General features: G+C 48.9%; 1 protein-coding gene across 1 annotated transcript in view; it reads left to right on the top strand.

The window, feature by feature from the left end:
• Positions 1-452: 452 nt before the first annotated feature.
• Positions 453-25,700, top strand: part of LOC310691708 (uncharacterized protein) — a 33,685-nt gene continuing 8,437 nt past the window's right edge. Inside the window, exons 1-9 of the mRNA XM_083471571.1 lie at positions 453-602; positions 3,811-7,368; positions 10,065-10,178; positions 18,622-18,740; positions 18,885-18,943; positions 20,084-20,238; positions 21,166-21,222; positions 22,779-22,941; positions 23,960-24,121. Of these exons, the coding sequence (XP_083327697.1) occupies positions 536-602; positions 3,811-7,368; positions 10,065-10,178; positions 18,622-18,740; positions 18,885-18,943; positions 20,084-20,238; positions 21,166-21,222; positions 22,779-22,941; positions 23,960-24,121 (4,454 nt within the window). The 5' untranslated portion in view covers positions 453-535. The remainder of the gene's footprint in view (positions 603-3,810; positions 7,369-10,064; positions 10,179-18,621; positions 18,741-18,884; positions 18,944-20,083; positions 20,239-21,165; positions 21,223-22,778; positions 22,942-23,959; positions 24,122-25,700) is intronic.

Below are 25,700 nucleotides of genomic sequence, written 5' to 3' on the forward strand. Positions count from 1 at the left end.
TTGCCCCCTTCGGGGACAACGAAATTACTTGACTGCTCCATAAAAACACTAATTAAACAATACAGTATAATACAGCAAGGGAGATTAGATGACTTTCAAAGTCCGGGCTTCCCATTCAGGGCCGAGATCGCTCTGGAGAAGAAGCTGTTCTTAAGACGGCTCGTTCTTGTCTTCATCGTCCTGTATCTCCGTCCCGACGGCAAGAGCTCGAAGAGACAGTGACCAGGATGCGATGGATCTTTTACTATGTCCAGTGCCTTCCTATGGCACCTTGTGGCCTTGTGCCAAAAGGTATCCCAGGTACCAACCTGGACTTGTTTTTTTCTCTTCTGCATTGGCAAGCAAAGTTTTCATTTCCCACCTCACCCACACGTGACTCGCACCTGAGCTAAATTGCCAGCTAATATCACCCTCCAGGAAGTCCAAGGTCCTCACACCACTCTGCCTCCCCTTCAGAATCCAGACCGCAGCCCTTGCTAGCGCTTGAATCCGAACCAGACTTCTGAATTATCACAGAGACTTTTGAAGCTCACCAATGGGGAAAGTTCTGCCCCTTCTCCTCTTCTTCATCTTCCACCGCTCCACTTTCAGCTCTGAAGCAGGTGAGTGATGCTAAGGCCCCCAGGAAGCCTTCAAACAGATGGCGGGGGCCGGAGTGGCAGATATGCCTGCTTCTGTCTCTCTTTCAGAAAACAGATTGCTGGGATGGTGCAGGGGGCTTCCAAGATGGATGTCCACTGAGGCCTCATCCAGGCTTCCTTTTGTACCATGTTTGTAGGCACTGGTCTGGGCTTTAAAGCTCCATGTCTGAGCAGTGTGTGTGTGTTTTTCTTTTTTGGGGGGGAGGTCCTGGTGCTTTCCCTGGGAAAACCCACAATTTACTGCTGGATCAGAGCAAACAGCAATTGGGCTTTCTGTGGATTCTTGTCTGCTCTGATTCAGTGGTAAAAAACATCAGTTTGCTAGGGGAAAGTGCCAGGACAAAAACCCCCCAAATGTTCAAACCATAGCTGTCAACATTTCCCTTTTTTAAAGGGAAATTCCCTTATTACGAATAGGTTTCCTCGCAAGAAAAGGGAAAAGTTGACAGTTATGGTTCAAACACAGAGCTTTAAAGTGCAAAAAGTGCAGTGCAAAAGGAAGTTTGCATGAGCCCATAGTTGTTCAGAAAGCCAGACTATCATCTTCAACTCCAGCCCTGTCAGAATGTTTGGGCTCTGCCCATTTTAGCCTGTCCCAGCAGTGGTGTAGCGTGGGGGGTGCAGGGGGGGGCCCCGGCCGCACCGGGTGCAACATCTGGGGGTTGGGGTTAGGGGGCGCAAATCTACGAGTTAGGGGGCGCAAATCCACGGGTTAGGGGGCGCAAATTACTTGCCTTGCCCCGGGTACTGACAACCCACGCTACGCCACTGTGTCCCAGAATATGTGAGGCACATACCCTCCAACATTTCTATGATGAAATTAAAGGTAAAGGTAAAGGGACCCCTGACCGTTAAGTCCAGTCATGGATGACTCTGGGGTTGCGGTGCTCATCTTGCTTTACTGGCCGAGGGAGCCGACTTTTATCCGCAAACAGTTTTTCTGGGTCATGTGGCCAGCATTACTAAGCCGCTTCTGGTGAATCAGAGCAGCACGGAAATGCCATTTACCTTCCCGCCAGAGCGGTACCTATTTATCTACTTGCACTTTGACGTGCTTTCGAACTGCTAGGTGGGCAGGAGCAGGGACCGAGCAACGGGAGCTCACCCCGTCGCGGGGATTCGAACCGTTGACCTTCTGATCGGCAAGCCCTAGGCTCTGTGGTTCAGACCACAGCACCACCTGCCTCCTATTAGGGATGTCCTATTCCTTTAATTGTTTGTTTGTTTGTTTATACATACCCCACCCATCTGACTGGGTTGCCCCAGCCATTCTGGGTGGCTTACAACATATATAAAAACTTAATAAAACATTAGACTTAAAAAAATAATAATCCCTATAGGGCTGTCTTCAGATGTCTTCTAAAGGTTGGTTAGTTACTTATCTCCTTGGCTTGGGGGGTTGCATGACTCCATAACCTCCAACATTTCTCCGACGAAAACAGGGACATCCTATGGAAAAGTGGGACATTCCAGGATCAAATCAGAAACCAGGAAGGCTTCTGTAAATCTGGGACTGTCCCAGGAAAATAGGGATATTTGGAGGGTCTGGAGGCAATCAGAAAGAAATATGTGCCTTGGGCCATGTGTGCAGATCGTCTTTATTTCACCACTGAGTCAACAATCTGCCAAAAATCTGGGAGGGGGGGAAGATGTTATTCCTGAGGCAGGATGGCTGGTTCTTGGAGCCTTTTTTGCTAGTGGTACCTCATCCATGGAAATCGCTCCTCCTATCATCTTGCCTGTTGCCTGATGGTCTTTAAAGGTAAAGGGACCCCTGACCGTTAGGTCCAGTCATGGATGACTCTGGGGTTGCGGTGCTCATCTCGCTTTATTGGCTGAGGGAGCCGGCGTACAGCTTCCGGGTCGCGTGGCCAGCATGGCTAAGCCGCTTCTGGCGAAGCAGAGCAGCGCACGGAAACGCCGTTTACCTTCCCACCAGAGTGGTACCTATTTATCTACTTGCACTTTGACATGCTTCCAAACTGCTAGGTTGGCAGAAGCCTGATGGTCTTTAGACCCTAGTCAAAAACAGTTTGGTCTCCCATGGACTTCCAGCAGTTTCTGAAATCACCTCTGGGTTATTCTTGAGCTGTTTTTCCTGTTGCTGGCAAATGCTCCCATTTTTTCCCTGGTTCACTGTTATTATTGCTGCACTGTTGGCTGTTTTAAAATATATGTTGTAAGCCACCATTAAAATGTTTTATTGGAAGGCAGGGTGCAGATATTTTAAATAGTCAAAACAAAACAAAACAAAACAAAACAAAACAAAAAGGTGGATTTTAAGACTGAGCAGCCCCACTGATTTTCAGACTAAAGAGGATAGAGTTGGATGATAGTTGACTGAAGTCAACACTGTTTTGAAAATGTTTCTCAGAAGGAGGGAGCCCTTTGTGACCCTTCCTTCCTCTTTAGGTGATACAGAAGGTGAATCTTGAGGAGCTGACATTTTTTAAATACATAAATTTGTATGCAAGCCTATACCCATAGATTTCAGGGTAACATAAAATTTCTCTAGGTCTCCTTTGCGGGCGAAGGTGTTTTGCAACACAGTGAAGAGGGGGCAGGCTAATAATAATAATAATAATAAATAAAATTTTATTTATATCCCACCCTCCCCAGCCGAAGCTGGGCTCAGGGCGGCTAACAACAGACTACCACCAGTTTTGCTTTTATGTAGTGGATATTTTGTGGTACTCAGGACACTTTTTAAAATCTCCAAATCTGCAGTGGGCCCCACAAAGGTTGTGGACCGCCAATCTGAGTATTTTGGTTCAGTCTGGATTGGAGAGGTCAGAGGGGATTCTCTGATGGTCAGTCTCATAGGATGGTCTCACTGGACTTCACATCCTCTAGAAAACGAACAATGTTCACACCCTTCAGGGAATCTTGCAGATTTTCGATACAATCTGTTGGGTCCCTGATGGTCTTCTGTCATTCTTATAGAACTCTCTGGTTTCACTGTTGAATACTCTATAGTTCAAAATGTATTGGGATTAAAGGGACCTGTTATTCCATTTACAACATATAAACCTGCTCCCTCAAATACTTCAGAAATAGAAACAGATTTCAGGCCTCAAAAAGAACCATTGAATTTAAGAAATCCAGACTAGCTCATAAAAGATAAGGAGCAAAAGTGACATTGCTAGTATTGACTTTGCTGTTTTGACAGGTGGATTCAGAGATGAAGTCAGAGACAATATTCAGACTCAGGATCTTGAAAAATGGGAAATGCGGTTGATGGGAAAAGAGGAAGATAGAAAAGGCCAGAAAGCAGCACTTGATTCCAGGCATACAAGAGATCTCAAGATGGATGTGTCTCCTGCCATCAGTGACACACAAAGACAGAATCCCAGCACAGACACAATGAACACAAGCACAGAAGAAAGGACTGAATATGTTTTTTCAACTTCCATACCAGAAAAAACGATGTCCCCCTCACCCGACATCAGCAGTGCAACTGAGTACACCATCTCAGAGACCACTGATGCCAGCAATGTCCCAGGGTTTACAAGCACACCACCAGAAGAAATAACTTTCTCCTCAGCTGTCACCAGCAGCACAACCGAAGACATCACCTCAGAGTCTACTGATGTCAACACCATATCAACTTTTACAAGCGTGGCACCAGAGGATACCACTTTTTCCTCACCAGTCACCAGCAGCGCAACTGAGAACGTCACCCCAGAGTCCACTGATGCCAGCACCATCTCAGCTTTCACAAGCGTGGCACCAGAGGATACCACTTTTTCCTCACCAGTCACCAGCAGCGCAACTGAGAACGTCACCCCAGAGTCCACGGATGCCAGCACCATCTCAGCTTTCACAAGCGTGGCACCAGAGGACACAACTTTATCCTCACCAGTCACCAGCAGCGCAACTGAGAACGTCACCCCAGAGTCCACTGATGCCAGCACCATCTCAGCTTTCACAAGCGTGGCACCAGAGGACACAACTTTTTCCTCACCAGTCACCAGCAGCACAACTGAGAACATCACCTCAGAGTCCACGGATGCCAGCACCATCTCAGCTTTCACAAGTGTGGCACCAGAGGACACTACTTTCTCCTCACCTGACACACAAAGCACAACTGAATTCATCACCCCAGAGTCCATGGATGCCAGCTCCATCTCAGCTTTCACAAGCATGGCACCAGAGGACACAACTTTCTCCTCACCTGACACACAAAGCACAACTGAATTCATCACCCCAGAGTCCACGGATGCCAGCTCCATCTCAGCTTTCACAAGCATGGCACCAGAGGACACAACTTTTTCCTCACCAGTCACCAGCAGCGTAACAGAGAACGTCACCCCAGAGTCCACGGATGCCAGCACCATCTCAGCTTTCACAAGTGTGGCACCAGAGGACACAACTTTCTCCTCACCTGACACACAAAGCACAACTGAATTCATCACCCCAGAGTCCACGGATGCCAGCACCATCTCAGCTTTCACTAGCGTGGCACCAGAGGACACAACCTTTTCCTCACCAGTCACCAGCAGCGCAACTGAGAACGTCACCCCAGAGTCCACTGATGCCAGCACCATCTCAGCTGTCACAAGCGTGGCACCAGAGGACACAACTTTTTCCTCACCAGTAACCAGCAGCGCAACTGAGAACATCACCCCAGAGTCCACTGATGCCAGCACCATCTCAGCTTTCACAAGTGTGGCACCAGAGGACACAACTTTCTCCTCACCTGACACACAAAGCACAACTGAGAACGTCACCCCAGAGTCCACGGATGCCAGCACCATCTCAGCTTTCACAAGCGTGGCACCAGAGGACACAACTTTTTCCTCACCAGTCACCAGCAGCGCAACTGAGACCGTCACCCCAGAGTCCACGGATGCCAGCACCATCTCAGCTTTCACAAGCGTGGCACCAGAGGACACAACTTTATCCTCACCAGTCACCAGCAGCGCAACTGAGAACGTCACCCCAGAGTCCACTGATGCCAGCACCATCTCAGCTTTCACAAGCGTGGCACCAGAGGACACAACTTTTTCCTCACCAGTCACCAGCAGCACAACTGAGAATGTCACCCCAGAGTCCACGGATGCCAGCACCATCTCAGCTTTCACAAGTGTGGCACCAGAGGACACAACTTTCTCCTCACCTGACACACAAAGCACAACTGAATTCATCACCCCAGAGTCCACGGATGCCAGCTCCATCTCAGCTTTCACTAGCGTGGCACCAGAGGACACAACTTTCTCCTCACCTGACACACAAAGCACAACTGAATTCATCACCCCAGAGTCCACGGATGCCAGCTCCATCTCAGCTTTCACTAGCGTGGCACCAGAGGACACAACCTTTTCCTCACCAGTCACCAGCAGCGCAACTGAGAACGTCACCCCAGAGTCCATGGATGCCAGCACCATCTCAGCTTTCACAAGCATGGCACCAGAGGAAACAACTTTTTCCTCACCAGTCACCAGCAGCGCAACTGAGAACGTCACCCCAGAGTCCATGGATGCCAGCACCACCTCAGCTTTCACAAGCGTGGCACCAGAGGACACAACTTTCTCCTCACCTGACACACAAAGCACAACTGAGAACATCACCCCAGAGTCCACGGATGCCAGCACCATCTCAGCTTTCACAAGCGTGGCACCAGAGGACACAACTTTTTCCTCACCAGTCACCAGCAGCGCAACTGAGAACGTCACCCCAGAGTCCACTGATGCCAGCACCATCTCCGCTTTCACAAGCGTGGCACCAGAGGACACAACTTTCTCCTCACCTGACACACAAAGCACAACTGAATTCATTACCTCAGAGTCCACGGATGCCAGCAGCATCTCAGCTTTCACAAGCGTGGCACCAGAGGACACAACCTTTTCCTCACCAGTCACCAGCAGCGCAAGTGAGAACGTCACCCCAGAGTCCACGGATGCCAGCACCATCTCAGCTTTCACAAGCGTGGCACCAGAGGACACAACTTTCTCCTCACCTGACACACAAAGCACAACTGAATTCATCACCCCAGAGTCCACGGATGCCACCTCCATCTCAGCTTTCACAAGCATGGCCCCAGAGGACCCAACTTTTTCCTCACCAGTCACCAGCAGCGTAACAGAGAACGTCACCCCAGAGTCCACGGATGCCAGCACCACCTCAGCTTTCACAAGTGTGGCACCAGAGGACACAACTTTCTCCTCACCTGACACACAAAGCACAACTGAATTCATCACCCCAGAGTCCACGGATGCCACCTCCATCTCAGCTTTCACAAGCGTGGCACCAGAGGACACAACTTTTTCCTCACCAGTCACCAGCAGTGTGACTGAGAACGTCACCTCAGGGTCCACTGATACCAGCACCATCTCACCTTTCACAAGCGTGGCACCAGAGGACACAACCTTTTCCTCACCAGTCACCAGCAGTGTGACTGAGAACGTCACCTCAGGGTCCACTGATACCAGCACCATCTCACCTTTCACAAGCGTGGCACCAGAGGACACAACTTTTTCCTCAGCTATTACAAGCATGGCACCAGAGGATACAACTTTTTCCTCACCAGTCACCAGCAGCGCAACTGAGAACGTCACCTCAGAGTCCTCAACATATATTACCACCACCACAACAATTGTCACCAGTAATTCAACAGTAGTTACTGACAAGACAACATCAGAAGTTAGTACTATTATTTCTACCACACCTCCTCCTGCAACACCCACGATCCCAGATACCCAGAGCAGCCACACAACTACTCCTCAAGGTAAGAATCACTTCTTCTTTGTGAATACTGTATTTTTAAGAGGGTTGTTTTTGCTCCGTCTCCAAAACTGGAACATCAAGATAGCTTCTGAATTGGGTTGCATGGACCCAATCATGAGGGTCCCTCTTTGGATTCCACTTATCAGGCCCCTAGAGGCATTCAGGCATCTTCCTTTAATACGATTTCTACCCAAAGAATGAGTGTGTCCTGAATTTTCTTCCTTTCTTCAAGGACACATGCACCTCCTCCGTATCTCCCTCTGTGCAGATCCAATTGGGATTTCTTTCATAATGGGGCAGCCTCATGTAGACATGCCTTTCGCCCACCTTCCTCCACAGAATACCGTATTTTTCGCCCTATAGGACGCACTTTCCCCCCTCCAAAAATGAAGGGGAAATGTGTGTGTGTCCTATGGGGCGAATGCAGGCTTTCGCTGAAGCCTGGAGAGCGAGAGGGGTCGGTGCGCACCGACCCCTTTCACTCTCCAGGCTTCAGGAGAGCCCCACTGCCAGCCCCACAAGCTCGGGGGACAGCGGGGAGGCGCAGCGCGCCTTTCCCACTGTCCCCCAACTTGGTTAGAAGGCTGGCGGAGGGCTTCCCCCTCCTCCAGCCCCGCAAGCTCCCAGAGCGATGTCAAAGCTGCATGCAGCTTCGGCATCGCTCTGGGTCCCGTTCTGGGGGCTGGGGGAGGGGGAAGCCCGAGCCCCGCGCCTGGGGGGTGAAATAATTTTTTTCCCTTTATCCCCCCCCCCAAATCTAGGTGCGTCCTATGGGTCGGTGCGTCCTATAGGGCGAAAAATACGGTAATTTTCTTCTTCTTCCTTGTATCCCCCATCGCCAATCTTCAATACGATTTCCTGTCTCGGTGGAGCCAAGTCTGGCCTCAATCTCCGCCTCTGTTATCCCAGGGGCTTGAGTGGAGATGCCATAGATGGGGCTCTTCCATCCATCTGCCGGCTTTGGAGATCAAAGTTTATGTGCCCATGAGCTTTGCCCCTAGCTCTACCCCAAAGCCAATGTGGGACTTGTGTCATGCTCAGGCAATAAGCACGCTCAACTCAGACATCCCTGAAAGGGGGTTGGGAAAATCCATGGAGGAGAAAAGACTATCAGTGGCAGCTAGTCTTGCAAGCTAAACAATTGGATGCAACTTGCCTCTTAGCACCAGTTGCAGAACAAAAGATTGCCAGACTAATAATAATAATAATAATAATAATAATAATAATAATAATAATTTATTTATACCCTGCTTCCAGCTGAATGCCTGGATTCAAAAAATGTGGTGATTTGCACACTCTCCAGTGGGAGAGAGCCCCCAGGAGGGTTTAAAAGAGGCAAAGTTAAACAGCAGTATGGAAACAAACTTGAAAGAGAAGTTGCTGAAGTACAACTTATTACAAAACTGAAAACTATGGAGAGACCTGGTCTGAATAGAAATACAGTGGTACCTCGGGTTAAGTACTTAATTCGTTCCGGAGGTCCGTTCTTAACCTGAAACTGTTCTTAACCTGAAGCACCACGTTAGCTAATGGGTTCTCCCGCTGCCTCCGCGCTGCTGGAGCACGATTTCTGTTCTCATCCTGAAGCAAAGTTCTTAACCTGAAGCACTATTTCTGGGTTAGCGGAGTCTGTAACCTGAAGCGTATGTAACCCGAGGTACCACTGTATTGGATTCTTGTCTCATTACATATGCTAAAGTGATTTTTGGTCATCTGCATACTATCCCTTGCTTCTTCCTGTAGAACTAATTGCAGTCGTTAACAGTCGTCAACAGGTTTACCATACCCATTGAGTCAATCACCCATCTCCTACTACCCTTCTGAGTAATGCCCCTCCCAACCCTCTCACTATATATAAGGGTCTGGTGACTTCTGTTTCAGTGTATCTGAAGATGTGTGCATGCACATTAAACCTTATACCCAGAACAAACTTAGTTTGTCTCTAAGGTGCTACTGGACATTAAAAATAAAATAAAAAATTATTTATTTATTTCAGTAGCAGTATGGTGTGGGCTTGTAGGTTGTTAGATCCTTTTCGATATCCTGTTTAGTTTGCTTACAGTGTTTGCGCCCCCCCCCGCCCCGATCTCCCCTTCTGGCAATGAACAGACCACACACTGTTAAGTACGTTTAAAATGCTTTACTTACAAAATCAAAATGGCTTGATTCATGCCTGCATGGGTGCAAAACACACACTCTCGTTTCAAACATGTGGTCTGAGCAAGTTCAGACACCCCTGTCCTGATTGGTTACATGGCTGGAACACAGTGAGAGAAAGGAAGAGAAGCAACTTCGCTTCCTCCCTCACGGAGGTAAAGGGGTGTGACCTAGATGAGTCTAGGAGCAGACCTCTCTGGTCTTAACCCCTTCATGCACTAACTAGCCCTCCTGCGTAGTTTGACTGCAATCCCCCACACATTCTACTCCCCCATCCTTTAAGCTTGCTTTCCGTGACACGGTGCCCCTCCTGATGTTTTACACTGCAGCTCCTATCATCCCTGCCCATTGGACTTGGCAAAGCTGGCTAGGGTTGATGGGAGTTGGAGTCCACCACATATGGAGGGCGCCAGGTTGGGGTATACTGATTTAAGCTGTGAGGGGCAGTTCCCCCTGTCATTTTAAGGGATTCTGTTGCGGTGGGTGGGGTTTACTTCCCAACATTTCTTCTTTACAGAGATTGCTGCTTCTCTCTTCCAGCGAATGAATGTGAGAATGGAGGAACATATGATGGTGTTAAGTGTCTGTGCCTTGACAATTTATTCTATGGGCCGCGGTGTGAATTTGCTGCTGATGAGATCGATTCGGCTACATGTAAGTAGAAGCGAGAGCTGCCTGACCCTATTCTTCCAGTCTAGCAGAAACTCCCGCACTGCGCAGTGGCTTTTGTATTGAGAAAAACCAGGGCATCAGCACACTCTCCAACATCCCTCAGATGAAAACAGGGACATTTCTCACTCCCTGCCAACTAATCCTCCTCGGCCCCCCATATTTTTTTTGCCCCCTCCCCAGAGCATATTCTATCAGAAGAAGGGCGAGTGCCACAACCACATAGCTAAAGGTAGAGGACCCCTGGATGGTTAAGTCCTGTCAAAGGCAGCTGTGGGGTTGTGGCGCTCATCTTGCTTTCAGGTCGAGGGAGCTGGCGTTTGTCCACAGACAGCTTTCTGGCTCATGTGGCCAGCATGACTGAACCACTTCTGGCACAACGGGACACCGTGACGGAAACCAGAGCGCACAGAAATGCCGTTTACCTTCCCGCCAGAGCGGTATCTATTTATCTCCTTGCACTGGCGTGCTTTCGAACTGCTAGGTTGGCAGGAGCTGGGACAGAGGAATGGGAGCTCACCCCGTCGTGGGGATTTGAACCGCTGACCTTCTGATCAGCAAGCGCAAGAGGCTCAGTGGTTTAGACCACGACAGCAATGGGAAACAGCACATATGCCCTCCTCCATCCTGAAAAAACCCTTAATCCCTAATGCCTATGCCTCAGAGCTGGTGCATCACATGGGGCTGGACCTTGGATGGAGCAGCAAGGAGATACCCCCTTGCCGCTGCCACTTGGGACAAGTGCCAGCTCATCTTCCTCCCCAAGCTCAGCAGGGGAAATAGGGACATTCTGGGATCAAATCAGAAGCTGATACGGTTTTCTTTTCTTTTTTTAAAAAAGATATTTATTAAAAGTTTAATAATTACAGAAAAAAGAAGAAAACAATAAACAATTCACAATACATCAAAAAAAGGAGAAAAACAAAAAAAGGAAGAACAATACAACAAAACAACAAAAAAGCAAAGACATTAAAAAAAAATCACATCCAATATCTCTATATCTCTACCTTTCACTTACTTGTATCATCGACCTCCTCACACCTCCCTTTTTTGTTCAATTAGCTATTTCAGCAAATCCTTTCCATCTTTCTCAATTTTTGTTCTATAATTTATCTTAACACAATCTGACCTTAAATTTTGCACTTTGTCCCATTAACAATCTATTTTTACTTAGTTCTTTATAACATCTCTGCTAAAACCATGTAACTTCATTCTAGCATCCTTCTAACATTTATTAATTTTACAGTATTTCTGTAAATATACTTTAAATTTTTTCCAATCTTTTCCCACCAACTCTTCTCCCTGGTCTCGGATTCTGCCAGTCATTTCCGCCAATTCCACAGAAGCTGATACGGTTTTCGTAACTCCGGGACCATTCCTGGAAAATGGGGACATTTGGAGGGTATGGATCAAGTGCTCCTCCTTTCCCATGGACCCGAGCTGACCAATTCTAGAGCAGACATGTTTTTAATCACATGGCTAGAGGCCCCCAAGATGGGACTCTAAGATGCTGGCAAAAGCTTCTTCACTTTAGGAGGACCAATTTGCACAATGTTAAAGGTCAGGCTTTGGAAGCTTCTCAGAACGTGTGAAGACATGCCCAGCTTTGACCAATAAACTGGAAGCGAGCTTGCAGGTTATGTGGGAACGTTGTGGGTAACAGGAGAGGATATATTGATTCATATTATCCTTCCTAACTCACGCTAGCAAGTTTCTTTATACAGCAGAGTGTGTTTCCCTTTTGCGCAGCAAGAAGCTGGTTGCAGACTCCTGTGAGTCTCTCAAGATCAGGCATGTCCAAAGTCGGTTTTGGGGGCCTAATCTGGCCCGCCGGTCAGTTTAATCCAGCCTCTGTGGCAGCCCTCACAGCCCTTCACTTCATCAAATCTGTCCCTCTTTGAAAAAAGTTTGGACACCACTGCTTAAGATAATAAGCAATTCAATCTGGCTTGCCCAGATTGAAATATGTTCTGTTGTTCCTGGTAAGACTCTTTTGATCTCTCCTAAAAGAATAAAGACACAATAGTCTTATTCATAAGTAACAAAAAGTAGTTTTACTCATGATCAGGGAGAGCACAGTGTGATCCCTGAAGGTAGGTTTTAGGCTTAAAGTTACAAATATGTACAAACAGGTCTACCCCATACAGTGGTAACCTCGGGTTACATACGCTTCAGGTTACAGACTCCACTAACCCAGAAATATTACCTTGGGTTAAGAACTTTGCTTCAGGATGAGAACAGAAATCGTGCTCCAGTGGCGCAGCAGCAGCAGGAGGCCCCGTTAGCTAAAGTGGTGCTTCAGGTTAAGGACAGTTTAAGGTTAAGAACGGACCTCCGGAACGAATTAAGTACGTAACCAGAAGTACCACTGTATGGAAGATAACCCAGGGACTGTTAAGTCGTGGTTGACATAGCAGCCGGCACAGCGATTTCTTCAAATAGCTCTTTATTATGGTAAGCTGGAAAAGAACTAACTGCGAACAGCTCAGCCGGCCTGTATTTATAGGCAGCCGGCTGTCAACATTGTAACCACAACAGCCCAGAGTTCCCGCCTAAAATAACTGCCGCGGACCTGAGTGAAAACTATCTACAGACCTGAGTGAAAACTATATACAGTATCCCCCTGTTGGCCCAGGGTGAAACTACACTACATAACACCCCTCCCCACCGAGATAAGGCGTTAGTTACAATCGTAATGGTTTCCTTATATACAGCACTACGCGTAATGGTTCAATTAAGCACAAAAGCATATCGGTTACATTTCCCATACTTAGACCAACAGTGATACCTGTCCAACAACATAGTCCTTTAAATAAGTTGGGCGCTTGGAAACTCTGCCAGACCGCCGGGGACTGGTAGCCAAGTCCGGAGGGCCACACAGTTCTCGCTGAGGCTGTGGTGCGACCCTAGGTGGCGTTGGAACCAACTCCCCTGGATCCGCTGCTGTGGGTGGAGCCTCCGCAAGTGGAGTGGTCTGAGTCTGTTCTGAAACGGCTTGGTTCGGCTCCACGCTGGCAGTTTGCGAGGGAGGTGTAGGTGGGGCCTCGCCATCTGTACGTGTCTCTTCGGGAGCCGCAAGCGCAGTTGGGGGCACCTCGGTAGTGTCCAAGTCCCCAACCCTGCGCCTAAGCTGGTCTATGTGCCGTCGCCACAAGCGTCCGTCTTCGAGTGCCACCTGGTACGAGCGAGGTCCAGTGACTCCCACTACTGTGGCTGGCACCCAAGGGATGTCCCCCACATAGTTCCGGGCAAAGACCTGGTTTCCTGGGACAAATGACCGTGGTGCGTTGGCACAGCCTGGGGGTTCAGCCACGGCAAAGTCTGGGTGTAGCCGGTCGAGCGGTGACCTGAGGCGGCGGCCCATAAGCAGTTCAGCAGGACTCCTCCCTGTGGCCGCATGAGGGGTGATGTGTTGCACGAACAAGTATTCGGCGACCCGCTCATGCCAGTCTCCCCGGTCCAGGCGCGCCAGTGCCTCTTTTGTCGAGCGCACCATTCTTTCCGCTTGCCCGTTGCTGGATGGATGAAAGGGTGCCGTTAGGGCATGGCGAATGCCCAGTCCCAAAAGATACCGCTCAAACGTGCCTGACGTGAACTGCGGTCCGTTGTCAGAGACAAGGACATCAGGACACCCATGCGTTGCAAACAGGCCTCGCAGCACCCGGATGACAGCTTCGGTAGTGGTGGAGGGCATCAGGGCGACCTCCAGCCATTTGGAATAGGCGTCCACCACTACCATAAAGGTCCGGCCGTGAAAGGGGCCAGCCAGATCGATGTGCACCCTCGACCAGGGTGTCTTTGGCGTCTCCCAGGTGTGTCCCTTAGCTGCCGGTGGTGCAGGCCTCGACTCCTGGCACGCTTGACAGGCGGACACCCAGGCAGTGATGGCATCGTCCATATTAGGCCACCAGACGTAACACCGAGCCAACGCCTTCATTTTGACAATTCCCGGGTGGCCAACGTGCAGAGCCTCCAGGACGCGCTGACGGAGTCCCTGGGGAATCACGACGCGGTCTCCCCACAGCAGGCAGCCACGATGAGCTGAGAGTTCATGTTGTCTGGTTGCGAAGGGCTGGAACTCCGATGCAAAAGGCCCTTGTGGCCACCCCCTCCACACCCAGTTGAGCACCCGGCTGATGGTGCGATCCTGGGCAGACGCGGAGGCCACAGTGGCAGCCGATACAGGCGCTGCCGGAAGATCCTCAATCAGAAGGAGCGATGAAGCTGGAGCCGGGTCTTCCACAAATGCTGGAAGAGGGCAACGGCTGAGGGCGTCGGCATGGCCCATCGATTTCCCCGGGCGATGGATGAGCCGGTAGTGGTAGGCAGCCAGGAAAACAGTCCATCGCAGCATGCGTGGTGAGAGGACCGGTGGAGTTGGACGATCACCGGCGAGGAGGCCCAGGAGTGGCTTGTGGTCAGTGATGAGGTCAAAAGTCCTGCCATAGAGGTATTCATGGAACCTCTTCACTCCAGCCACAAGTGCCAATGCCTCCTTGTCGAGCTGGCTGTAATTCCGTTCCGTCGGAGATAGTGTCCTGGAAAAGTAGGCGAGCGGTGCTTCTCTTCCATCTGGAAAATGGTGACTAAGGACAGCACCGATGCCAAAAGGTGAGGCGTCGCAGGCAAGGACCAGCGGCCTGGATTCACTGTACTGTACCAGCACACTGTCTGAAGAAAGGAGAGCCTTGACCGCGTTGAAGGCCGCCGTCTCCCGATGACCCCAGGCCCAAGGCGTCTTAGTGCTAAGGAGTCGGTGAAGAGGCTCAGCCACTGTGGCTTTGTGGGGCAGGAACATGTTATAAAAGTTCAGCAGCCCCAGGAATGCCTGCAACTCCGTTTTGTTCTTTGGGGTGGGGGCCTGCTGGATAGCGCGGATCTTGGATGTGGTTGGATGAAGACCGGAGGCATCGATAAGATAGCCCAGGAACTCTACCTGTGGAACGGCGATCTGGCACTTCTCCCTCTTTACCTTGAGCCCGGCCTCCTGGAACCTGGTCAGCACGGCACGGAGGCGCTCGAACAGCTGCTGGTGTGAGTCTGCAGACACCAAGACGTCATCAAAATATGGTACCACGCCCGGAAGCCCTTGCAGGAGACGCTCCATAAGGCTTTGGAAGATGCCAGGAGCCACACTCACCCCGAACTGCAACCGGCGGCAACGGAATGCCCCCCGGTGGGTGACGATCGTCTGGGCTTCAGCAGTGGCATCATCGACTGGCAGTTGTTGATAGGCTTGGGCAAGGTCCAGCTTAGCGAAGACCTTACCCTCACCCAGGGAATGCAGCAGGTGTTGGACAACAGGAACCGGATAAGCGTGCTGCTGAAGTGCCTTGTTGATCGTGCACTTGTAGTCAGCGCAGATTCTCACCGACCCATCTGGCTTGACAGGCGTGACGATGGGGGTTTCCCACTTTGCGTGGTCAACCGGCTCCAAAACTCCTTGGGCGATCAGTTTGTCCAGTTGTTCGTCCACCTTAGCCTTGAGAGCAAAGGGAACCCGGCGTGGCTTTAGCTTGATGGGGGCGACTTGTGGATCAAGGCTAAAGGAGATGGGCGTACCTGTATATTGGCCCAAGGTGCCGTCAAAAACCTCGGCAAAGTCTTTGACCAGACCCTCAGTCTCTGCGTTAGAGATGCAGTTGATGCCGGTGACTTCCAGACCGAGGGCATCAAACCAGTCTAGCCCTAGGAGGCTTGGCCGCTGACCTTCGACCACCACCAACCGGAGCAGGCCCGAAAAATCCTTGAAGGCGATCCGGAACCGGCCAACGCCTACCACGGGAATGTCGTTTCCCTGGTAGTCTCTCAGGTGTACGCGGTGAGAGCCGAGTTGCCTTTTGGACACTCTGGGTACCAGTCTTTTGATGGTGCTCCATGACACGATGGACAGGGCAGACCCGGTGTCGATCTCCATGTCACATGGAGCTCCTTCAATGAGCACCGTGACGTTCAGCTTGCGTCGCGTAGGCGAGTCGGTTTGGCCAATCGTGGTTCCAGACGGGCAGCGGCAGTTGGTGAGAGCGAAACAACTTTCCTTGGCAGACTGGAGTGAAGACTTGGACTTGCGAATCGATGAAGGGGGGGTGTCAGACGGAGCCGATCGGCAGACCTTAGCGATGTGGCCCCTTCTGGAACACTTCCTACAGATGGCGTCTCTGAATCGACACTTGGCACGGGAATGGTTGCCTCCGCAGCCAGCACATTCCGGTTGGCCCTTGGACTTCTGTTGGAACTTTCTGCGCTCCCGCTTTGTCTGGTGCACGTCATCGTCTTCACTGGAGGGTGCCTCCTCACTGCTGGCCTCTTCATGATGCACCGGAACTGGCTCCCTAGCAAGACGCGGGCTGCTGGACTTGCGGATCTCCTGGGCGTTCAGCAGCTTCTGAGGCCACAGCCTCCTCAATGGCTTTCTGTAGCGTGAGGTCTGGCTTGGCTAGGAGGCGCCGTTGCAGATGGATGTCCCGGACCCCGCAGACGATTCGATCCATCAGGGCATCGTCTAAGTCTCGGAACTCACAGTGCATTGCAGCCTGTCGCAGGGCGGTGGTGTAGTTGTTGATTGACTCCCCCTCTGCCTCGTTCCGGTGGTAGAACGCATGGCGGGCAGCAATCTTGGACGGCTTTGGTGCGTAGTGGTTGCGGAGCTTCTCTTGGATCGTGTCCCATGGTGTTGCCTGGACTGCTTCAGGCGCAACCAACGCTCGGGCCGTCTCAAACACCTCAGGCCCACAGAGGCTGAGGAATAGGCCCCGCTTCCGATCCTTTGATACTGCTGTCAGCTCGTTGGCTTGGAGGTAGCAGTCAAACCGAGCGAGGTAGGAGTCCCATGATTCAGAGGCTGGCGCAAACGGCGGTAGAGGCACAAGTGAAGCCATGATTCCGATGCCGGCGTGAAGGGCGATGGATGGAACACAGTGCTCTAGCCAGAACAGTCAGCTCTGAATTGGTTCTGCCCAGTGATTTCGCTCAGTGATTTCGCTCTGTGATTCAGCTCAGTGATTCAGCTCAGTTCAGAGGCTGGCCGCATCTGGCTGTGCTCTGATGTCCATCCATCCCACCTTCGTCGCCAGAGTTAAGTCGTGGTTGACATAGCAGCCGGCACAGCGATTTCTTCAAATAGCTCTTTATTATGGTAAGCTGGAAAAGAACTAACTGCGAACAGCTCAGCCGGCCTGTATTTATAGGCAGCCGGCTGTCAACATTGTAACCACAACAGCCCAGAGTTCCCGCCTAAAATAACTGCCGCGGACCTGAGTGAAAACTATCTACAGACCTGAGTGAAAACTATATACAGTATCCCCCTGTTGGCCCAGGGTGAAACTACACTACATAACAGGGACGTGCAGTCCAGGTGAAGCAGGGAGCAGACAGGACGAAAAAGGAGAGAGGTGGCTACGTGACTTGGCCTTTTGCCAGGTCTGGAAAGGTCACGCTCACCTAACTAGTCACATGCAAAAGGAAGGATGCTCCAACCAGATGTAACAGGACGTTCAACTGGCTGGACCAACATTCCCCACGCATGTTCACTCTAGGCAAACAGGAAATGTTGTACTTGACTGCTCCAGAGGATTACATCCCACAAGTTACACAGACCTTGTCTTCAGCAGTTTAAGTAGAAATACAGTGGTGCCCCGCAAGACGAATGCCTCTCAAGACAGAAAACTCGCTAGACGAAAGGGTTTTCCGTTTTTGAGCTGCTTCGCAAGGCGAATTTCCCTATGGGCTTGCTTCGCAAAACGAAAATGTCTTGCAAGTTTGTTTCCTTTTTCTTAACACCGTTAATACAGTTGCGACTTGACTTCGAGGAGCAACTCATAGAACACAGTGTACATAGTAGCCTTTTTTGAGGTTTTTTAAGACTTTGGTGATTTTTGAAGCTTTTCCAAAACTTTTTTTGCAGCCATTTGGTAAGCTAAGCTTTTAAAACTTTTTTGGGGGGTTTTGGATTCTGGGTTGGGGTGTTTGGAATTCAAGGACTTGGTGTTGGGAAGGGGTTTGCAAGAATCTGAAAGCTTGTGTGTTTTTTTCTGCATTTTTATGATTTTCTGTGACCATTGGGCCACTCTGCTGTTTTTTTAAAAAAATCTGGGTTTGAATTTTGAAATGCTCTTTACAGTATGTGTGACTTTTTTTGACCATAGGAACGCATTAATTGATTTTCAGTGCATTCCTATGGGAAACCGTGCTTCACAAGACGAAAAATTCGCTAGGCGAAAAAATTCGCGGAACAAATTAATTTCGTCTTGCGAGGCACCACTGTAATATATTTTTTTTAAAAAAAAAATCAAAGCTGTTGGCTGGTGTGAAGAACCTGCTGCTCTTGCTACCGGCACAGGGACTGCCTTCTGAGGTTTGACAGCTACTTTGCTGGAAAGCTCCTTGTCCCTGCTGCTAATATGGGTCTCTCTCTTTCTCTCGGCTTTAGTAAACGTGCCTGTGGAATTTGCTGCCAAGGTGAAGATCACCAACAGGGAGTACGAAAAGGAATACGACGACATCAACTCAGTGCAGTTTAAAAATCTGGAGGCAGAATTTAAGAAGGAGGTAACCATGAGTCGTTAGCTCACCCTCAAACATCTTCTCTTGCCACTCCCACCTGAAAAGGTCTTTCTCTTTGTTTATGAATATATTTCTGTTTCATGCCTTTGTTTATGAAGATATTCTGTGTCCCCCCCCCCGACATTATAGATGGGACAAATCTACAAGAATGTGGACGGATACCGTGATGTGATGATACTGAGCGTGAAGTGAGTACTTGAGGCAGAGACCAGCTTGCGAGAGAGATATACAGTGGTACCTCAGGTTACATACGCTTCAGGTTACATACGCTTCAGGTTACAGACTCCGCTAACCCAGAAATAGTACCTCGGGTTAAGAACTTTGCTTCAGGATGAGAACAGAAATCGCGCAGCAGCGGCGTGGCGGCAGTGGGAGGCCCCATTAGCTAAAGTGGTGCTTCAGGTTAAGAACAGTTTCAGGTTAAGAGCCAATCTGGACATATAATTCAGTTATGCATACTTTTAAAAAATCTACCGATTTTATCTATATAGTATTGATAATCCTAGAGTAGAGTTGTAGAGTTGGAAGGGACCTCGCGAGTCATCTGGTCCAACCCCCTGCAATGCAGAAGTCTTCACCACAACCCTCAGATTAAGAGTCTCATACTCTTAAACCACAGAGCCTAGGACTTACCGATCAGAAGGTCGGTGGTTCGAATCCCCATGACGGTGTGAGCTCCCGTTGCTCCTGCCAACCTAGCAGTTCGAAAGCACATCAAAAGTGCAAGTAGATAAATAGGTACCACTCCGGCGGGAAGGTAAATGGCGTTTCTGTGCGCTGCTCTGGTTCGCCAGAAGTGGCATAGTCATGTTGGCCACATGACCTGGAAGCTGGACGCCGGCTCCCTCGGCCAATAAAGCGAGATGAGCGCCTCAACCCCAGAGTTGGTCACAACTGGACCTAATGGTCAGGGGTCCCTTTACCTTTACTCTGCCAACTGAGCTATTATTGTACAGTGGTACCTTGGGTTAAGAACTTAATTCGTTCCGAAGGTCTGTTCTTAACCTGAAACTGTTCTTAACCTGAAGCACCACTTTAGCTAATGGGGCCTCCTGCTGCCGCCGCGCTGCCAGAGCACGATTTCTGTTCTCATCCTGAAGCAAAGTTCTTAACCTGAAGCACTATTTCTGGGTTAGCAGAGTCTGTAACCTGAAGCGTATGTAACCTGAAGCGTATGTAACCCGAGGTACCACTGTTCTATTTTATTTACACTGGATACACAGTTTGTTTGAACAAAAAGAAGCAGCCCCCCCTACATTCTTTATTATCAAACCACAAAATGGTGGCTTAGCATCTGAGATGTTGTGCTCCCTCCACTGTTGTTTTAGCAACGGCAGCATCGATGTGAACTTCACGATCATCATGGAAATCAGTATGCCGAACAACGTCAGTGCTATTGATAGAGAGATCGTCAACCGGACACAGGAGCTTGTGAAGCAATTGGAACACGCCAACGCCAGGAACTGTAGCCAGCAGGACCAAGGTAAGTTCTGAAGAACAGAGTTCCAGTTTTAATATTGCTTCCCTCCTCTGAGCAAAGTTCCAGGGACTTAGCTATAAAGTTTGGTTTCCTTAGCATCAAATAACACCAGAGACTTGTGGTCCCTTTATGAACAAATATTCAGATATGTATATATTTTTGGCCTCTGGGAACTGATACACAGTGACGTATCTCTTGGTTACATCCAGAAAGGACTATTCACTGTTGGAGAGAGAAGGTTTGGGAAGAGATTCTTGACCTTTCTTAGCAGAGTTAGCACTATGGTTGATTGCTATGTGAAAACTTGGTTGGATTTTACATCTGCCCTCATCTACCTTTAAACAAACGTTTCCATTGAAAGTACTTAGGCTAGAATAAATCACAGACACCTAGCCGATCAGTGAAGTTTTTACTTACAGAGTCCCAGTAGTTCCAGTAAACAAGTCTCATCCATCGGCAGTAAAAGTAATGAATAAGAAAGGTTCCAAACGATTTAAAAAAGCAAAGAACTTGGCCTCATTACAAAAAATATAATGCAGTCTTTGTGTTAGCAAAGACACGCAGGCTGTGTAAATCTCCAAGCTAGGGAGATTTACCCATGTGTGTGTTTTGTTGAGCTGGTTTGAGGTTTGCTCTGATTTAGCACTAGAAAGCAGGCGGGCTTTTCCCTGGGAAAGGACCGGAGCAATAGGAAAACTGCTAAAACCCGTGTATTTGATGTAGAAAGTGTTGATTAAATGGAAAACTGTTTTCTAGGCAAGCGACAAGCAGAGGTGTGGATGAGTCACACATTAGATAGTTTAGGGTGTGCAGGGTAATAATAATAATAATAATAATAATAATAATAATAATAATAATAAAAATAATAAAAATAATAAAAATAATAATATTCTGGAACTGAACAATACAATCTTCTCCTTCTTGTTCCAGACTACTGTTTCCGTGTTTTAGAGTCCCCCGCTCTGGTTAGAAATTTTTCGGCAGAAGGTGAGTACTAGATATGGGAATGGGAGGGTGAAGGGAGAGTCTCTTCAAGTCCCCTTATGTTGCATTCGCAGTATTGTCCCCATAGCTGAGGGAGTGGGGAACCTTGGGCTGCAGGGTCAAATGCCTCAGGCCTCTCTTTCTGGACTCTCGCCCAAGCCACAGCCACTCCCCTCAAGAAATAGCCCTCACAAACCCAGATTCAAGTGTTCCTTCAGTGCTTTCGTCTGGCTAGGATGTGATAATACCATTTGCTTTCCTGGACAGAGAGGTACAGGCCATGCACAAATTCTGTCCTCGGAATGTCCCCAGATTTACAAATCTGTCCCTGGGAAACGTGGTAGCTGCAGCCTCAGCAGCCCAGAGCCAGCCTGTTAGCGCAGTTGGCTCCGGCTGGCTTCAGGAGCTGCTTGCTGCCGTGGTGCCCGCCATTTTTCTTGCGCCATGGCAGCGAGCAGCTCCCTGAAGCCAGCCAGAGCCAACTCCACTACCAGGCTGGCACCTCCTGGGCAACGGCTGCCCACCCATGGCTTCTGAGCCTCCCCTGATCTGCCAAAACAAAGGGGGAAGGGGATCAGGGAAGGCTCCAGAGTCACGGGCAGGTAGCGCGCCATTGCCCAGTTTTTTAAAAAACAACTCTCCACATTTACAATTCATTCTTACTCTAATCCTAAGCCTATTTGATACTTTCAAGTAACTTCTAATTATCTTATGTTACAATATTTACCGTATTTTTCGCTCTATAAGACACACCAGACCACAAGACGCACCTAGTTTTTGGAGGAGGAAAACAAGAAAAAAAAATTTCTGAATCTCAGAAGCCAGAACAGCAAGAGGGATCACTGCGCAGTGAAAGCAGCAATCCCTCTTGCTGTTCTGGCTTCTGGGATAGCTGCGCAGCCTGCATTCGCTCCATAAGACGCACACACATTTCCCCTTACTTTTTAGGAGGGAAAAAGTGAGTCTTATAGAGCAAAAAATACGGTAGCTAGCTAGTAGCAGTCTTGCCGCTGTAGTGGCATACGAAAACTAACATCTTTTTTGGGGCAGTTCCAATCCTATTATTCCAAGTAGGAAGGCTTCTGGTTTTTTAATAAATGTATTTTTCAACATTTTTTTCAGCTCATTATAAATCTTTTCCCAGAAGTCTTTCACATTAGGACACGTCCACCACATGTGATAAAAAGTACCTTCTTTTTCTTTACACTTCCAGCATAAATTATCATTTGTGTGGCAGATCTTTGCTAATTTTAATTTTTTCCCTCCCCCCCTCCAATTTTAACGGCGCGGCTTATATTTGGGTGCGGCTTATATTCGGGCCAATACGGTATCCCACCCCTGAGACTGGATGTCATTGACAAACCCATGCTCCATGTATCTCTCTGCTTTTTAAGATTTCCATGAGTGCTCCCAGTGATTGGTCTGGGTTATTCCACCAGGAAATCTCTCGTTTAGGCACTGAAAGTAGACTTTCTAAGTTTCAGCAAACTGACTCGTTATGCCCCTTTGCTTTGACTTGCGCCAAACGACCAGATTTCTTCCTTTTTTTTCTTTCCCAGATTATTGCAAAAGTATCGTCAAGCCTCAATATGCAGCCTACTATTACGCCAATATGTCCACGGGAACATTGCGCTGTATTACCAACTGCACCAAGGGAACAAAGACCTCCTGGAACTGCCACTATGGAGAGTGTCGCATTCGTGAAACAGGCCCCGAGTGCTTGTAAGTGGACAGGCGGCGGGGGCGTAGCAGAAACCCACCCCCAAGCTCCAGGCTCTTCAGACCACCCACTACTTAAAGCTTGAAATAAGGACCCCTATACCTGTCTGCACTCTCTCTCTCACACACACCCCATTCCCCCCCCCACATGTCCTGCAAAAGTTCTCGTTAGCACATTGTTAACTAAATGTAGGGACACAGGTGGCGCTGTGGGTTAAACCACAGAGCCTAGGACTTGCCGATCAGAAGGTCGGTGGTTCGAATCTCTGTGACGGGATGAGCTCCCGTTGCTCGGTCCCTGCTCCTGCCAACCTACCAGTTCGAAAGCATGTCAAAGTGCAAGTAGATAAATAGGTACCGCTCTGGCGGGAAGGTAAACGGCGTTTCCGTGCGCTGCTCTGCTTTGCCAGAAGCGGCTTAGTCATGCTGGCCACATGACCCGGAAGCTGTACGCCTGCTCCCTTGGCCAATAAAGCGAGATGAGCGCCAGAACTCCAGAGTCGGTCACGACTGGACCTAATGGTCGGGTCCCTTTACCTTTACCTAACAAAATGTAAACACAGCAAAATTTGCACACACCAACTGGCAGAGAAAGCGGGGGGTGGGGGGTGGGGGGCGTGGGGCGTGGTCCACCATGGGTGTCATCCCTGAGGAGGGGTGACATCGCCACGCCGCCCCCAGGACGCTTGCTGCGGGCAACGCCCTCGCGGGATGATTATCGCTGGCTGCAGACAGCGCCCCCAGGACGCTAGCCGCGCCTTTTGTCCTTGCTCAGGACACCATATTGCCAAAGTCCACCCCTGTATTCTGCCTTCAGTTATCTTTCTCGTTCTCGTGAGCATCAGTCCTGCTGTGACTTCCATCTTCCTCAGTTATTTTCATCCCGATATAATGTGGGTAAGAGAATGCATGTGTATTGGGACATTTCTAGACGAAGCGTGAAGGGAAGATGTCAGTGGCCTCAAGCAGGTTGCATGCTAAGGTTTGGGGTATAGCAACCTCTCTATCTTTTCCCTCACAGGTGCAGTGATATGGACAAGTTTTGGTACACAGGAGATTTTTGCGAGACACGCTTCCAGAAGAGTGAGGTGGGCCTTGGTATTGGGCTCGCCATCTTGTTTGTGACCAGTGCTGTCCTGGCTTTCTTCCTCTTCAGAGCCATGAGGAAGAAATCTAAAGAGAGGTAAGAAACACAAGAGTTCCAATGGAGAACTTGGTTCACTGAGAGAGAGAAAGAATGATGGATGAATCTATCATTCTCGGTTTCTCTCAGTTTATCCCCCACCCTGCCAACTTTTTCAGTTCTTGCCTCATTAGTTTGCATTATATACAGTGGTACCTCGGGTTACATACGCTTCAGGTTACAGACTCCGCTAACCCAGAAATAGTGCTTCAGGTTAAGAACTTTGCTTCAGGATGAGAACAGAAATCGTGCAGCATCAGCGGGAAGTCCCATTAGCTAAAGTGGTGCTTCACGTTAAGAACAGTTTCAGGTTAAGTACGGACCTCCGGAACGAATTAAGTACTTAACCCGAGGTAGCACTGTGTGTGTGTATGTGTGTATGTATATATATATATATATATATATATGCAGGTTTTTGTGTCTTCGGGTGTCTTCCCGTGTAAGAGTTGGGGTGTCTAGGCGACGTTTCGACGAGGTCTCACTCGTCATCTTCAGGCTGGTGCTTTCGGCTTCTTGTTACTGGAACAGAGCAGGATCTCAGTGTTTGAGTTCCTATAAATACTGTTGAGGGGGTGTGGTGTATAGCCTCTAACGTTCTGGGCAGCCTAATGACCACACCTAATGACCCTCCTAAGTGGTACTCAGAATATCACTCAAGAAATCACTCAAGATATCCCTCAAGTAATTAAGGAACAAAAGAAGAAAAGGCACACCCTGGGAACTCCCTCTCTGCCCAGAACGTTGGAGGCTATACACCACACCCCCTCAACAGTATTTATAGGAACTCAAACACTGAGATCCTGCTCTGTTCCAGTAACAAGAAGCCGAAAGCACCAGCCTGAAGATGACGAGTGAGACCTCGTCGAAACGTCGCCTAGACACCCCAACTCTTACACGGGAAGACACCCGAAGACACCAAAACCTGCATTCCTGTACCCGTGAAAATCTACGAAAGCATATATATATATATATATATATATATATATATATATATATATATATATATATATATCTCCATATATATCCCCATGTCCATTTTTTCAAGCAAATTCCCCGTATATAATGGTTTTTAATATACAGTATTTTCACCGGGGGGGGGGGGGGATACAGTATTTTCAAGAATCTAAGCATTTTCGTGCACAATTTTTCACAACACACTTTTTTACGTGCTTGTTTCAGTTCAAGAACTGCATGGAAAATTCAGAAAACAGTGGGGGGTTTTCTGAAGGGCTGCTGTGTTTTAGTTCACACATTGCCCTGCGTAAATGTGAATTGTTAGGCGACTTCACATTAATACAGTGGTACCTTGGTTTTCAAACGTAATCCATTCCAGAAGACCTTTCGGCTTTCGAAACGTTTGAAAACCGAGGTGCAAAGGACCGTCTGCAATTTCCATTGAGAAAATGGGGGGGGGGGACACACCCACACAGGCTAAGCCGTTTGACTTCTGAGGCGCATTCGAAAACGGAAGCAATTACTTCCAGCTTTTCGGCTTCTAAGACGCTAGAAAACCGAGATACCATTGTATGTTGTTATGTACTGAGTTGAATAGGATCCAAACTGCAGCAGTCTGATTGGT

This window comes from Podarcis liolepis (genome assembly GCF_965112155.1).
Source record: "Podarcis liolepis genome assembly, chromosome: 13".
NCBI lineage: Eukaryota > Metazoa > Chordata > Lepidosauria > Squamata > Lacertidae > Podarcis > Podarcis liolepis.